At 43.8% G+C, this 16,046-nt stretch overlaps 1 protein-coding gene across 4 annotated transcripts in view; it reads right to left on the minus strand.

The window, feature by feature from the left end:
• Positions 1-1,471: 1,471 nt before the first annotated feature.
• CASK (calcium/calmodulin-dependent serine protein kinase (MAGUK family)) overlaps positions 1,472-16,046 on the minus strand; it is a 428,292-nt gene continuing 413,717 nt past the window's right edge. For all 4 annotated transcript variants that reach the window (XM_011942514.1, XM_011942504.1, XM_011942497.1 and 1 more), the window contains 3 exons: positions 13,574-13,776; positions 6,491-6,574; positions 1,472-2,844 (listed from right to left, as the gene is read on the minus strand). In XM_011942514.1, coding sequence (XP_011797904.1) covers positions 2,668-2,844; positions 6,491-6,574; positions 13,574-13,776 — 464 coding nt within the window. In that variant the 3' untranslated portion in view covers positions 1,472-2,667. The remainder of the gene's footprint in view (positions 2,845-6,490; positions 6,575-13,573; positions 13,777-16,046) is intronic.

Below are 16,046 nucleotides of genomic sequence, written 5' to 3' on the forward strand. Positions count from 1 at the left end.
CTGCTGATGGAATGGAAGCAGTAAAGAAGCTTTTAGCAATTTTCTCTGATTGCTTAGTGGACAATTGTAATGTAGCAGTAGCAGCAGCAGCAATGTACTGAAATTACTCTGAATTCAGAAATTTAAGTATATGCAGCTAGGTCATAAAGACACCGCTTTAGAGAAGACATGTATTAGTGGAAGGGAACAGATAACCTCTTTGAGAAGTCAATGAATTCTGCATGCAGGGATTTCACCATCGGAATGATGGCAAGACTGATGCCTGCCTGGGTGCTTCTCAGATGATGTATAAAGCCACTGAGGAAGAGTGCTACAGTGCCTGTGAATTCTGGGGCCACAGACATTTCAGTTGGCATTGCTTTTCTCCTCCTCTGCTTAATCCACCTTTATAAACATGGCAGATGGCTTAAGACAGGCATCGTCAGCATCTCTGTAGATGTGGGCTCAAAGGGCAAGTGGGGGCGTGGGGGTTTCCACTAGAGGGAGGGAAGTTTCTGTTTCCCATGTGTTAGTTGTAGTTGTCTTTGTGCTTCACCAGAAAAGAGGTAGAGTGGGCACCTTCACGCTAAGAGCCCCAATTGTGGTCAGTACCATACCAGGAATGACTGTCTGGCCTTGGCATCTATCAGATTTGAATCAGTCCTAACACAGCCCTAACCAACTCTTTGAAGGTTTCTCTCTCCATCTAGCGTGAGACCACTGTTGAGCTTGTCTCTGGTTTGGTGGCTTGGTCACCCCACTGTGGGGCCCAAATAGAAGTAGTTCACTCAATACCTTGTTAGTAAGTTGCAGACTCATCTGGTCACTGACAAAGAACAACATCAGAAAAAAAAATCGTCATCATTTCATAATAGGCAGTGGGGGCGGAGGCGGGTAGGGTGCTGACAACGTAAAAGAAGTATGCTAATTCCTTCTCTGTTTGGTCCTTTAAGAGGAGCTGTTTGGCTCAGAAAACACCCTGCACATCCTGCCAAGGCACAAAGTGACAAGGCCATGTAACCTACAAGAAGCAAAAAACGATGGTATGTTTTCAAGGATCACAGGTTAATATAAGTACTTCACACCCTCACACGCTAATGAAAAACATTCTACTGACCTCTGGCAGAGTCTGAGAACCCCAGCCCAAATCTCCTGTATTGGAAGAATGTGACTTCATGGAAGGGTTGAGATGGTTAATGTCTCTAAAGCAACAAGGACAGATGATTCCCCTGTGCCAAGGGATACAGCAAGAGGAAGAAGAGACCACGGGTGGCCTCCAGTACACCCGTGGCCCTTGGGCGCATGGCTCTGTGCGAGTCAGACGCGGCCCAGCTGTGCTCTGACAGGCTCCTTTGTCGCCCTGCCAACTGATACTCACTCCTGGGCCTTCAAAGGTTCGATGAGCATCTAACAAATTATACAACTGAAAAGATTATCAGCTTGGAAGCCTGAACAAATCTATAATGAAATGAAGGACCCAAAGGCATTTTAATTATTGAACACATAAAAGGAAGTATATTTAAAAAAAATTGGTCAAACTGTCCTGTTATCATTTTAAAGGAATTTACAGGGCTGTTATAGATTATTCTTTTGGAATATTTCAGTTTATAGCAAATGCCTAAACTGGTTTCTTCATTGCACAGTATTTTCTCTTAAAATGGGTGCTTTAAAACAATTACATACAGATTAAAAATCCTTTCTTTGCTTAATTAAAACGTTAATACTCTTAGACAACACAGATCTGAAATGGTGAAACCAGCAATTCCCCCCCACCTTACAACAAATTAAATTGAGACAAAATTACAAACACATTTCACTACATGATTATTATTAATAAAAATCAGTTTCTTTTTTTTTTTTATAAAGTTGCCCAAAATGCAAGGGATGTGCATAGGTTTACAACTTAGTCATAATAGCATTTTATTCTTATTCCCCTGGGTGTGCCCCATGAACGGAATGTAGAATGTACTTTGCTGTAGATTACAGATTGTTTTGTCCAACACAGACACACCGACAGCATAAACGCTCGCGACTGTCCACATGCATTAAGAGTCAAGACCCAACTTCAAATCTCTAAAAGGTTTACAGGGTGCTTCAAAGAGACAGTATCACATTATCTGGATGTTACATAAAGGACTTAAAAAAAAATACTATTCTAAAAAAAAAAAAAGAGAAAAAAGGCCTTTAAAAATTTATGACTGTTTTGTAATCACTACACTAATTATTTCAAATAAATAAAGGAAAGAAAGATATTCCAATCCATAAAATCAGACTCTAAAAAGAATGTAGTGTTCCACCCCCAGTCAAGGTAACAGAATCATTGTTTATTATTATTAAAATAGATTATAGAAAGCAGCATCTATTTTGTGCAGTTTTTAGGGGCCTTGGAAATAAAAAGCTATGATTTCCAAAAATATAACATTCCAAAGGATTGAATAATACATACATTTAAAGATACATTTTATTAAAGTTTAGGAGAACTGATTAAAAAAGATACTGTCTCTTTAAATTAGTGTGTAATTGTTTTTCTCCTCCTATCTATTCGGACATGACAATAATTATAAATGTAGGTCACACTACAACTAGGTAGTCTCTAGGGACCATGACCTGCTGACACAAGGCCGATAACAAAGAGGCTTTTCCACGTATGAGGTGCTCCCAGTTATGCTCAGATATCTGGGGAGAGGCCTAATAGACCCAGGAGACAGGGACCCACTGTGGGGCTGTGCACACGAGCTCAACAGCTTCCTCCAGATGTCTGATTGTCTCATCAATTTCATTGTTGATAATTGTGAGATCGAAGTAGTGTGCATATGTTCTCTGTAAGATGTCAGACTCCTTCTGCAGACGCTGAAGAGATTCATCCTAAATGGTGATGAGATGGAGTTAGGGGTGGGCATGAGAGGAGGAAAAGCAAACAGAAGAGAGAAGTCAGTTGGATTCATTTTCTTTTCCCATTTTTGTTCATCCCAGTGTCAGAAACAGTCAAGGCCAGACCCTGACATGCCATATTCCAGCATGAGGCCAAGTCCGCTCCATGACAGAGGAGACAGTGATTGCTCAACATGCAACAGAGGGTCCATGACAAAGCAGACGAACCAGAGAAAACAGACACTCTTCAGGAAACACGCCACCCCCACTCAGGCCTAGCTGTGCCTGTCCCCAGAGTCAGGCTTGGTAGGGCCATGCCAGGTGTGGGTTGGAGTGGCTATGGTGGCCCAAACAGGCCCACAGGAAGCCCCCTGCCCTAGCCTCAAGCCACTCTCCCAATTGGGAGAGGGCTATGGTGGCAAGGCCGGAGCTCTTTGCCCCCCTCCCCTTGGTCCTCCGCACTCACTGGAGCCAGGCCTCAGGGCCCAGCTGGGTTTGCACCAGCAAGTCCCTGCCCTTGGATGACAAATTAAGTTGTATTTTTTCCTCTTATACTTAAAGGTGCCACCGTTCCAGGAATTCAATTACATTTAATGGCCCTCACTCAATAGCAGCTGATGTCAGAGGCAAAAGCTCTTTGAGTGTTACAAATAATGGCCGGAATAAGGCTGTTTCCCCAACAAACAGCACCTGGCATCTGATGAATCCCCCCAAATTGGTCTGCATTAGAAATGGCTGGACAAATGTCACTGTTCACAGGTCCTTGTATCTCTTATGAAAAAAACCAAAGGAAGAGAAGAGAAGCTACTGAACTCTTTTGCTGCAACAAAGGATGTTCCCTAAGCTGCAGCTTGCCACAGATTTTAAGAACTCTCGTGGCCGGGCGCGGTGGCTCAAGCCTGTAATCCCAGCACTTTAGGAGGCTGAGACGGGTGGATCACGAGGTCAGGAGATCGAGACCATCCTGGCTAACACGGTGAAACCCCGTCTCTACTAAAAAATACAAAAAACTAGCCGGGCGAGGTGGCGGGCGCCTGTAGTCCCAGCTACTCGGGAGGCTGAGGCAGGAGAATGGCGTAAACCCAGGAGGCAGAGCTTGCAGTGAGCTGAGATCCGGCCACTGCACTCCAGCCTGGGCGACAGAGCGAGACTCCGAAAAAAAAAAAAAAAAAAGAACTCTCGCAAGAGGGATCCAACAGGAGGAGGGAGTTTAGGTCCCAGCTTTGTCACGCAAGTGTAGCTTCCGCTACAGACTGGCAGTTCTTTCAAGACAGGGGTCTCTTAAGAGCCATCAGAAAGAAGTCTGCCTCTATATCTTCATGAGTCAAATTTGTCATGCTGAACTCCCAAAGGGCAAGTTCAACCTTGACACTAGGGAACTTTGTGAGTCAAATTAACCACCCCCTACCTGCCAAACACTTGGTGGGTGAGCTCTTGGGCTGAGTCTTAAATATACATAGAGATAATGAAATACTTCTTTATTTGATTAGTGGCTCTGTCTCCAGCTATAAACTTGTCTTGTGTGCCCTGTAAATTGCTGTGCCCCAGCATTAGGCATAGTGCCTCACACATAGTAAGTGCTTAATAAATGCTGTCAAAAGAACAAGCACTTGTCTGACTAGTGCCAGTCATTATAGGGTTTTACAAGTATTATATCTAAAATCAAGAGACTGAGCAATTCTTCCCGGAAATGGGGGCCCCGGGTGACAAAGATCTCCAGAGAAAATAAAAGCTGCAGTACCTTCAAGGACCTAGGAGCCGTAGTGCCCAGTACTGGCTTAGGGCCCCTCCCCTCCTCTTCTCTAAGGCCCCTCTGTTATTGGCAAGAGACCCTTCCTGGTGAGGCTGCTGGGAGGTCCAGGCAAGCCTCAGCTCTCTGGGTACAGCTCTCAAGAAAGGGGACTAGAAGTGAGATAAAGAGACTTGCTTGATTCTGTCCTGGCCCTGCAGTGGGCATGCACAGACACCACAGCAGACGGGAACTCAATCTTTTCTCTCAGGGCACTCTGAACCAAGAATGTCCTACCTGTTTTGTCCTCTTTTACAGGCATTTCAAAGCAGGACAGGGCATGCTTTGAATGAGAGTGTTAAGTACTACAGTGTAGCTAAGACCCCAGTTAATCATCACCTTCTAGTTCTGCTTGCACTTAAAAAGCATAGTATTTTCACTGTGGCTTTACTTAATAACCAACACAATGCAAAACAAACAAACAAACAAAAAAACCCACCATTTTAGCAAACGTGCATTCACCCAAAGACAGGAGTGCTTCCTACCAGGATGAAAAGGAACAATTCCTACAACATCACTCTCTGGCACACGGGATTCTATTTGAATATATAGTCCTGAGCTTCAAAAACCACTAGCAGAGTTTATGATTTGCTCAGCAAGCTGGGCTGATGAAAATATTCAAGAAAATTTATGGCTGAAAGTATCACATTTTTAATGTAGGTCTCTTTACAGAAAAATAAAGCTCCCTCTTAAGAATCTTTTAAGATGAAGCTATATTTGTCAGTCTCTTCCTCGACAACAGCTTGTCTGTGTGCTTGACTCACACGTGAGCAGGGTTTAACTCAGTGAAAACAAAATGCCTTTATTCTAACAGCAAAAGCAAGGATTTGTGGGAACAAAGTGTCTACATTCTAAATCTATTAAAAGAAACAAGGCTGTATTTCACTACCTCCTAGCTGGTACTTACAGGCAATTTTCTGCACCATTTTGGCAGCTATGGAAAATTAGTAAAAGGGCAGGAAAACAGGCAAAACAAAAACAAAGCAAAGATGATGATTCAAGAAAAATACATGGCAACTGAAGGATAAAAGCTAACCACAATGTGGAGTTTCAAACATGCTTGTGTATTAAAAAAGATGGGAAAGTAGAATTTTACAAAGGAATATACCTCTTGCAGATGGAATGACGAAAACATGACGGAAAATATGAGTAACATAGGTAAATCAAAATCCTGAATCTTCCTTAAAGGTACACAAAGGGAAAATTTCCAAGCCTTGATTTAACTAGATTTTAAGCTTGGGTGAGTTTAGGTCAGTGTTGACTGAACAGAGTCGAGTCCTCTGATGATTTCTAGAACCTATGAAAGCAACTGTCTTCAGGATAACTTTGTATAAGAGTCTCCCCTTAACTAAGGAACCTACAGCAGATAGGCACTGCTACACTTAGCAGACACATGGTAACTACCCTTTGGATCTGCTCAGCAATGGAAAACCTTCTAAGTCGGCAGCCAACTCTCATGAGTACCATGTCCGTGGCAGTTTCTGACTTGAGCTGGCTTGACAGTGGACAGAGCTGATTTCTAGGTTTGGTAGTCTCCAGGGTCCTGGAGAGAAATTCCACAAAGGTTCCACTCCACGGGCCGCACAATCCCTAATTGGGGAGGGAGTAGGCTGGCAGCCCTGGAGGTTGTGAGACACCTGGGATGCCTTGGTCCTGGTGGGAGTGAGGGGGTTTGTCCTTAGATTTTAGAAGTCAACTTACTGATAAGGCTGTCCCATGTAGCATTCTACTCCACATCCCATTTCATCAGAGCAGCCTTGCTGCAAATGTAGGTTGACAGGCTTCTGACTGTGCTGGGGACTAAGGCTTGATCCTTACGGCTTATTTGGGGAAAAACAGATTGATTCTTACCTCATTTAAACCTGGAGTAATAGTTGGTGCAGCAATGAAAACAACAAAAGGAGCAAACTCTGCAGTTCTCAGGACCTTCAGTGCCTGTGTTAAGAAAAAAAAAAAAATCCAGACTTAAAAGAAGAAATAACTAATGTAACTTTCAGATGAGTCTATAAAAATTTTTATACAACTGAAAATTTCAAGCCCTTGGCTCAAATTTTTGGCAAGGTATTATTAAATTTACCAACTTTATACATAACTTATATTACTTTTTTTCTAAAGGATGGACAATAGCCATCAGACAATAAAAGTTGGCAAACTGGACATTTTTCTTACAACTCATGAATCAATCTATTTTTCTTCATAAAAGTTAACACTGATTATGTTGGTTAATGTCCATTTAAACCTGGCTATTAGTTGTAGCCTGAATTTTAATCCACAGGAAATGCATTTAAGGAGAGACTTGGACCTGCAGGCTGGTTTTACCAGTAATCTGGAGGCCACTCCCTCACATTTCAAATTTCAAATTGCTAGCCAAGGATTGCTAGCAAATCTGTCCACTGTGGCAGTGCGTTGCTCTGCTGAAAAGCCCCCTGGGACTCCTGGGGAAGGGGGAAGCTTGCCCAGGGCTGGAGTTAGGAGCCCTAGACTTTGTGTCTTAGTTCTGTCGCTAAAGACACTGTGTGGCTGTGAGCAATGTGTAGGCCCATGAGAAATCGCTGCATTCAAGAGAGAAGGGCCTCTGAGATCCCTTTCAGTTCCCTTCCAAGGCACTGAAAACCTCTAACTGCAAGCTACTAGTTTAGATAGATATACTGCAACGCTGCAATCAGACGCTGCGGGAGTTAATTCTGCTAAGGGATTACTGTTTCAGCTCCTCCCCAGGAGGATATGATTATCTTGGAGGTTACAAACTCCCTTCCAAGGAACAAAACCCAACACATACAGATACCCAATTCACAAGTGACTGACATGTGATTAATTCATATGCGCTGGGGTCAATATCTTGCTGTCATTTACACAAGAATTTAACTATCCTGCTCCCCACATATTTTGCTTTCCAAATGGTCTTTAAATTTCCTTGCTTCGTGCTATTCCTATTGCTCCATCTTTTGCCCGGCTTATTGTCATAGTAATTAGACTGGTCGCCTTGCCTCTGGTTTTGCTGCTTTCCAATCGACACTCTACCCTGCTGCTGGAATGATCTTTCTGAAATTCAAAACCCATGGCTCTCCTGCTCAGAATTCAACAGTTCCCTCTTGGCCTCAGGATAAAATGTACACTCCTCAGCATGAATGTCACGTCTCTCCCTCATAAGCATGCCTGTGCTTAACCTCTTCAGTCCTTCTTTCTGCCTCTTTGCCTCCATGGGCCAGCCGTCCTGAACTACTTTCAGTTCCAGAAAGGGCCAGACTCTCTTCTGGCTTTGTGGCCTTTTGACTTACTACTCCCTCTGCCTGGACCTCCCATCCTCTCTTCCTCTTCCCCACTCGCCCTTTTGCTTGGCTGAGTAATCCTTCAGAACTCAGTACTGACGCTCTTTTCTCTGGGAAGTCCTTTGTGAGCTCTGAGACCCTCCCATGTGCTCCTGAAGTACCCATCACATGGGAAACCCAAGACCCCAGGGACTAGCGGGTACCCTCCTTCAGGGCAGGGACTGTGTCTTCTTCAGCTGCCTCACTCATGGCCAATATGGTACCCAGCATAAACTGCCCTTATGAAAAAATTAAAATGTAAAAATAGTAGATATAATTTGCACAGAATTTATCTTGTCTTTTAAGGCAGGTTCATCTACAGAGCACTCTACTCTCTTGGCTAAAGGGACTCTCTTAGCCTCTTTGTGTATATAGGCATGTAAGAGACAAATTTGACATGAAAGCTTCTTTCTTTTTTTAGTGCAAGGTTGACTTTCACTAGGATTATATTTCTGAATTTTAGTCACACAGCATCTTCTTGTGGGTTGAGGGAGACTGGTACATTGTATTTATCCATCAAAGTTCTTTAATTCTTAAAGTCCTAGGCTCTGATTCCCCTGGTAAGAAAGCTCTTTAAGCTTGCATATATGTTAATTTTTGAAAGAGGTAACTGGCAATTTCTTTGCCAATCCTTTTGTGACTGAAGACTTTAGCAAGGAACAAACATTATGATGAAGTCCATATATAGGTCAAGCAAGCTAACAGGGATCTTCACTTAGAAATATCCTTTATGTCAGTATTATCTTAGGCCTTTTTTCCTTCCTTCCTGTACTCATAGATCAGGTGAATACAGGGTCAGCTGAGACAAGGTTTTCTCATCACCCCTACTCCTGGTCACACACATATACCCATCCCATAGCCTGCTTCTGGGCAACTGAGATGGGAAAGAACCCTATTTGCTTCTATCTCCAAAGCTACTCTGAGTTCCAGATGGAAGTCCACCCAGCCTGGATGCTGAACGGAACTCACGGATAAAGTAGAGAATGACACCCTGGGCATGAAATGGTTTTTTTCTCCACTCAGTGGCCCAGCCTGCCAGCTACCCAATCCTCCTCATGTTTTCCATTCCAGCTATCACATTACAACAGCAGAAAACAAACTGTTTGGAACATTAGTTTAGCTTTCTGCAGACTGCCCATCTCTGCACTGCATTCATGTCCTTGGTCTATATCCATAGACTGCACTTACTGCATAAAACCATCAGTGGTGGCCATGTTCCTCACATTGCCAGATGCCTCTTATGTCTACGAATCAGGTTATATTCCTTGATTTCCTTTTTTTGCCCTGGTTGTCAGGAAGTTCAGAGCCAAATTTAATATTTATCACAGTAACTAAAGTAGCCCTGTGGTTAGCATATTTGCTCTCTCCTCCTTTTTGTGGCTTTTTCTATTCCTGTACTTTATTACTGTACTTTCAAAAATTCTAAGATGCCTCAAATCCTGATTGAGATTTTCCTGTCTAGTCGGCCTCGTATTTTCAGCAGACTCACCACACATTTCCTCACTTGTTCTTCAAGGTCTTTGTGCCATACTCTGCACTACTTACGGGTCTCAGTGGGTGCCACTTTTGGTGCTGTGGCAGCCTGACTGAGGTTCAGAGTTACTTCAGGGACAGGAAATGGAATTGCTCACAAGGATTTCCCTCTTCCAGGCAGTTAACAGGTGACTTAAAGATGAACTCTAAGCCCTCTTCCTTTCTGACTCAGGATGAGGCACAAATTTTTTAATGTTCATGGGCAAATATTTCTCTCTGAATCTCTCTGGGATTCGGAGAGAGAGACAGGGACAGAGAGAGAGACAGAGAGGGAGAGAGAGGAAGAGAGAGAGAGAGGGAGGGAGGGAGAGAGAGAGAGACAGAGAGAGAGTATGAGTGTGTGTATGTGAAAGAGAGAGAGAGAAAGACAGAGAGAGAGAGAGAGAGGAGAAACAGGGACAGATACGGACAGGGAGAGAAAGAGCATGCTCTAGAAAGACCACTGAAAGCATGCTAGATTCAGATAGTCAAAGTAACATTAATATTTGTGGAGATAAATTGATTCTATGGCTTGGTTATGGCCAATAATTAATCTCAGGTTATTATCTTCAAGGAATAGAAACTCATTTGACCCAAGTGTATAAGATACAGATATCTATTTTGGTTTGCAAGCTTAAAAGCCACACAGGGGCAAGCATCTGAGTCATTTGGTACAAAAATCTAAGGGTTTAGGAAGAGTGCAGTGACCCCGGAACCCATCTCAAGAGAGCTAACTGATTTCACAAACTAGTCTCTGGTTCAGAACCTGGCTCTCGTTTTAAAGTATGGATTCCTGACAAGACTGTACGCTACCTCTTGATGATGACCTCTTCCTCTGTGGGCAAAAGCAAAACTACAAATATTCTGCTACTATTAACTTTTTCATGCTACAAATGGATACATCAGAATAAAGTTAAAATCTAAAACCATCACATTAAGCTCTGATTACACAATGGGGCTATGACAGTTTCAGCTTTAGGCGCACAGATTATTTTCTGAGCCATAGCTTTATTTTCATGAGAAATAAATTCTGCAGTTTTTCTTAGGTTTGACTGAATTATAGCTTTTTCTGAACATTAAAAAAAAAAAAGGAGGCTTTAAATTGTACTACTATGGATAAGGTGAACCATCTTAAGGATTCCCAGGGTTACCTCTTCTAGGGTGGTACAGTGAAAGGAAGTGGGGATTTACTGTAAAAGAATAAAAATTTAAAACTCAACATAGTTCAACTTCACACCTCACTTTCAATTGACTGTAAAGCCTTAATCGAGTCACAAGTATGTTAAGCCTTGGTTTCTCCATTTACAAAAGTAGATACTGATCTCTAGCTCATAGGGTTACAAGGATAAGGTCAGGAGTCATAATGCCTGGCAAAATATACAGCACTGTAAGAACATAATCTATTACTATTTTATAAGAAGCCAGGTTATTAATTTCTTTCTAGTTTAATGTCTTTACCATCATCCTGTAGCTTTAAAGTTGGACCACAACATCTTATCATATAGTGTTATTAGACGTGCTCAATTGGGCCTCAGTTGTCTGAAATAAGATGGCATACAGTATTAGACCTGCACTAAAAGAGTTGGACACGTGTTAGGTGGTTTTCCTATGGTCCACATGTAGTTTGGCAGAAGTGAGAGGATTTTAAAAAAATGCCACAAGGCCCTTCTGTTATGGACAGTTTTGGATGTACAATGAGCAGGAATTTCGTCCTCACCATCTTGTCTTCTGAATTGTATTCTTAGCTCCTGACCCTGTGCTTGGCATATAAGTGCTTAATACAAGTTTGTTGGATTGAACTGTCTGTGAGATACAGTAGAGGGGTCATCTAAGAAGCTGGAGTGGGAAAGGGGGGTGGAGAAAAATGTCCTAAGGAGAGAGCCTCCCTGGAGCAATGAGGCTCTGCCTGAAAGCAAGTTGTTCATGGTCACAGGCATCCTGAAGGCAGGATGAAGGCCTTGCCCAGGCGAGGAGAGACTGGGCTGAGGGCAGAGAAGCCCAAGAGTGAAGCCCAGGCGGTGCAGACTGCGGGCATCCTCAGCTGTACTGTGGTATGCAGCGGTCATTGTGAGACCAGGACTGGCATGAGGCTGGCCTGGGCAGTAGGGCCTGGGACGAGTGTAGTCAACCAGACCAGCAGGACCTGGGCAATCCCTATCCCCAGGGCCGCTGGCCCAAAGAGGCTCAGGCAGCCAGGGTGCCTATGGCCGGCCCTCAGGGCTAGGTGGATCTGAGAGATCACAGTTCTGAGATGCAGGGACCCAGGAAGCAGGAGAGAAGAGTGCAGGTGAGCTCATCCAGCACTCAAGGGAGCAGAGGAGAGTGCCCAGCCGGGGTGAGGAGGTGCTTTGGGGCCAAGTGCAATGGGTAAAAGTAACTGCTGTGGGTGTCCTGAGGAGGCTGAGAGAAGTGTCTCCCACTCAGCAGTGCAGAGCAATGCATGGCTGTGCAAGGGCAAGGAGACAGGGAGAGCTGGACGCTACGGGTGGAGCAGCAGCAGCAGCGGCAGCAGCAGCAGTGGCGGTGGCGGCGGCAGCAGCGGAGGCAGGTAAGGCAGAAAGCCCTCGAAAGTGGACTTAGGTAATGCAGAGGGAGTCTGAGGAGCCCTGCAGCCAGCATACTGCTAGAGACATTACTACCAGCAGAAAACGACGTTCAGGTGAAGACCAGTGTGGAACCCAAGGAGAGGATGTCGAAGACCAGGACCAGGATTGAGACTTTGCCTCTAGCCACCCCTGGCCAGAAGATTTTTCCAATCCCTAGTAAGGAGGGATTAGCAGTTAAACAAAAATCAATCTGTGGTACACATCATATATTTAGTTCTATATAGGTCCAAGTTAATTGTTAAGTAAATGGCAGTGTTCACCCTACTGCTGCTTTCCTCCCTAGCCCCTTAAACAGATCCTTTTGTGGTTTCCAAAGTTCCAAGTTCAAGAACGCCATCAGGTGTTGTAAACGGAAATGAGTGGACCCACTGGCCACAAATTAGGATCCTGGAGCCCAGAAACTGAGCTGTCAGGTCCCAGGTCACACAGACTCTGGCTATACAGGTTCTGTCTTTGCTTTAGGGATGGTTAGGGGACCAAGTCTCATACAGTGGCCCTTGAACAGGGATTCGGCCTGCCTAGGATAGCCAGGTAAGCCTCCTGATGAAACACAGCCTGCTTGAGGGAAGCTGGTCTACTATTTCAGCAGGTAGCATACTGGTTCTATTTCTAAGTGTTAAAGGAGATTTGGTACAGGTCAGTCCTAGAAATGGCAGACTCGGAGTCACATGGGCACCCACAAGCCTCTCCTGTAACCCACCTTGATGTCTACAACTCCCAAATCCTTCCTACTGTGCTTTACCTCCCATGTCTACTTGGTTTGAACTCAGAGATGAAAAAACAGCTTGTCAGCATTTTTGATGTAAAGCCTTCAGCTTTCTCTTTTCCAAGTTTAATAATTCCTATTGCAAGACATATCTAGAAACCATTTCATCATCTCTGTGTCTGGCTCTCTTTTGAGTCCTCTTCCAGGTCTTTATCCTTCTCCCACTTTTCGCTCAGGGTCAGGCATTGTGCTCAGGTAAGGAAATGGCAGAGGCTGAGAGACACCATGGGTTTCCATCCCTGCTGTCTTTGACATCTGGGCTCACTCATGCTTGCTTTCATAAAGCTAGTGCTGTGTTTTAGACCCAGGCCCCAGGATCAGTTTCTCACTGGAGATGAACATAATGTGCTGGCAGAGGCTCTGATGGTCCAGCATGAGCTGTACCCAGAGAGGGAAGGTGTCTGTTGTGATAACAAAGTGCCAGAGCCTCATCCTGAGGTCAGATGATTGTAGGATTTCTGGCAGGCATAGACCCAATCAGGAACCTTATTGAGCTTCTGCATATAATAAACCTCTTAAGAGAATAATGTCTGCTTCTTAAATACCTGGTGTGTGCACTGAGTCCAACGATCAGTCAGCTGGCATTCTAGACTGTGAACCCCCAATGCCTCCATTACTGACACTTTTCCGTAGTTTCTGAAATTACGTGACCTGTGACTTTCTGATGGTATTTTTGATTTCAGAATCTGTGCTTATTGGCATGCAGGCAGGATGTCAGACATTCAGGGAGGCTGGGCATTACCTGAGGCTCCACGTCCAGTATTGCAATCAGCCCCTGCTCGTGGATCTTCCGGATGGTCTCCAGTTTTGTCCCATACATTGCATCCTCGTGGCTGCCATACTCCAAGTACTCGTTATTAGAGATGTCTTGCATCATTTGGTCATGAGATACAAAGTAATAATTCTTTCCATTTTCTTCATCTTTCTTTGGAGGTCTGGTTGTGTCTGCAAAGCCGCATGGCACAAGAGGTTTAAAAGGCCGAGCTGATGAGCTTACTACGCTCCCAACAGATTTACTCAAACCCAGTCTCTTCCTAAAAGCTGTGGATGCTTTAGCATATATCTCATATCCCCTGTTCTCACCCCCAGTGGCTTTGCAGAACTAAATTCTAGAAACCATATTTATCTGTGTACATCACACCACAGTAGCCAGTGAGTTGTCTGGTTTGGTGAATCAGTGTTCAGGTGAGATGTATTTTATCCCTTCATGAATCACCACAGGAGGAAGACATGAAATGGTCCAAGATGAATATAACTCACTGTGTGCCTTACTGCAGTTGGGTCTTGTGTAGAAGGAAAAAAGGAGAATAAAAAAATGGAAAACCGCATATGGTTAAATTTAAATAAGCCAACATTAAATAAAATTTAAATTTTAGTTTCTCAGTCTCACTAGCGGCATTTCAAGGATTCAATAACCACTTGTGGTTAATGGCCACTGTACTGGACTGCGCAGACATCAAGTACTGTCATTGTCACAGAAAGTTCTATAGAAAAGTGATGGTCTATAACATCTTGCAAAAGGAGAATGTTAGGATACAGTAAAAGGCACATTACACTGAAAACACAATGACTGTGGCCAGACATAGCCATAATTATTATGGAAGACCTAAATTAGGAGGTGACAAACTGGCTTATGGGCCAAATATAGCCTACTGTCTTTTATTTATTTTTTTTACTTTGGAGACAGAGTCCCACTCTGTAGCCCAGGCTGGAGTACAGTGGCGCGATCTCAGCTCACTGCAACTTCCGCCTCTTGGGTTCAAGAGATTCTTGTGCCCTCAGCCTCCTGAGTAGCTGGGATTATAGGCATGTACCACTATGCCCAGCTATTTTTTGTATTTTCAATAGAGATGGGGTTTCACCATGTTGGCCAGACTGGTCTCAAACTCCTGACCTCAGGTGATCTGCCTGCCTCAGTCTCCCAAAGTGCTGGGATTACAGGTGTGAGCCACTGCACCCGGCCACCTACTGTCTGTTTTTGTAAACAAAGTTTTATTGGAACACAGCCACGTGCTTTTGTTTACATATTGTCTATGGTTGTTTTCATGAGACAACAGCAGAGCTAAGTGCTTGTGACAGACTGTATGGCCTTAAAGCCTCAAATGTGTACTATCTGGTCCTTTACAGAAAAGGTTTGGCCACCCCTCACCTGAGTGAGTGTAACTGAAGTATACGCCAATAAGCTCTAGTTCTGTGGAGACTAATAGGACCAGTATCCTGCAAAACACACTTTAGGAAATGTTTTTCTAGATGAGCTAGGAACACTGGTTTTAATATTCTCTCTCTCTCTCCCTACCCCCCTTTCTTTTCTCCCTTCCTTCCCCTTTTTTCCCTCTCTCTCCCAATTTCCTCACTTTCTTCTTTCCTTGAGAAAGAAGAAATTTATGCTACTCTCTCCTGTGTACATTAGCCTAAACTAATGGGGAATTCCCCCTTTCCTGCTAGCCTGTTAGAACATCAAGTGCTTGTGGTCATCAAAATGTGGACATTTTAAGAGAAGCCCTTTCTCTCAAAAGCTGAAGAACCGGCATTACTATTTATTTATTGAGACAGGGTCTTGCTCTGCTGCCCAGGTTGGAGTGCAGTGGCAAGATCTCAGTTCACTGCAACTTCCATCTCCAGGGTTCAAGTGATTCTCATGCCTCAGCCACGCTAGTAGCTGGGACTACAGGTGCACGCCACCACGCCTGGCTAACTTTTGTATTTTTAGTAGAAATAGGGTTTCACCACGTTGGCCAGGCTGGTCTCAAACTCCTGGCCTCACGTGATCCACCCATCTCGGCCTCCCAAAGTGCTGGGATTATAGGCGTGCACCACCGCGCCCGGCAAAGAACTGACATAACATGTTAATGTTGTACTATCTTCAGTCGTCTTAGTAGTTAGATATATGTTACATACACATATGGGGTCAAATATTTCAAAGACTAGTCAAGATTGATGTCATCAAAGGTAAGTTTTAAAACCAAACTAGTTAACTGGCCATTTAATAACATGGAAGTTCGATTGTTACATGGTTAAGAAGAAGCTAAATGTTAGGTAAGCTTGCTGTACTCATGATCTAGACATAAGGAGAATTAAAAGAACACTTCAAAGTGTTTTACTAGAAAACTCCAGTAGTGCCAAATGAGGCACTATTGGATAAATTTCTTTTTTTTTTTTTTTTTGTTGTTGAGATGGAATCTCGCTGTGTCCCCCAGGTTGGAGTGCAGTGGCGC

Source organism: Colobus angolensis, unplaced genomic scaffold, assembly GCF_000951035.1.
Source record: "Colobus angolensis palliatus isolate OR3802 unplaced genomic scaffold, Cang.pa_1.0 Scaffold103, whole genome shotgun sequence".
Lineage (NCBI taxonomy): Eukaryota > Metazoa > Chordata > Mammalia > Primates > Cercopithecidae > Colobus > Colobus angolensis.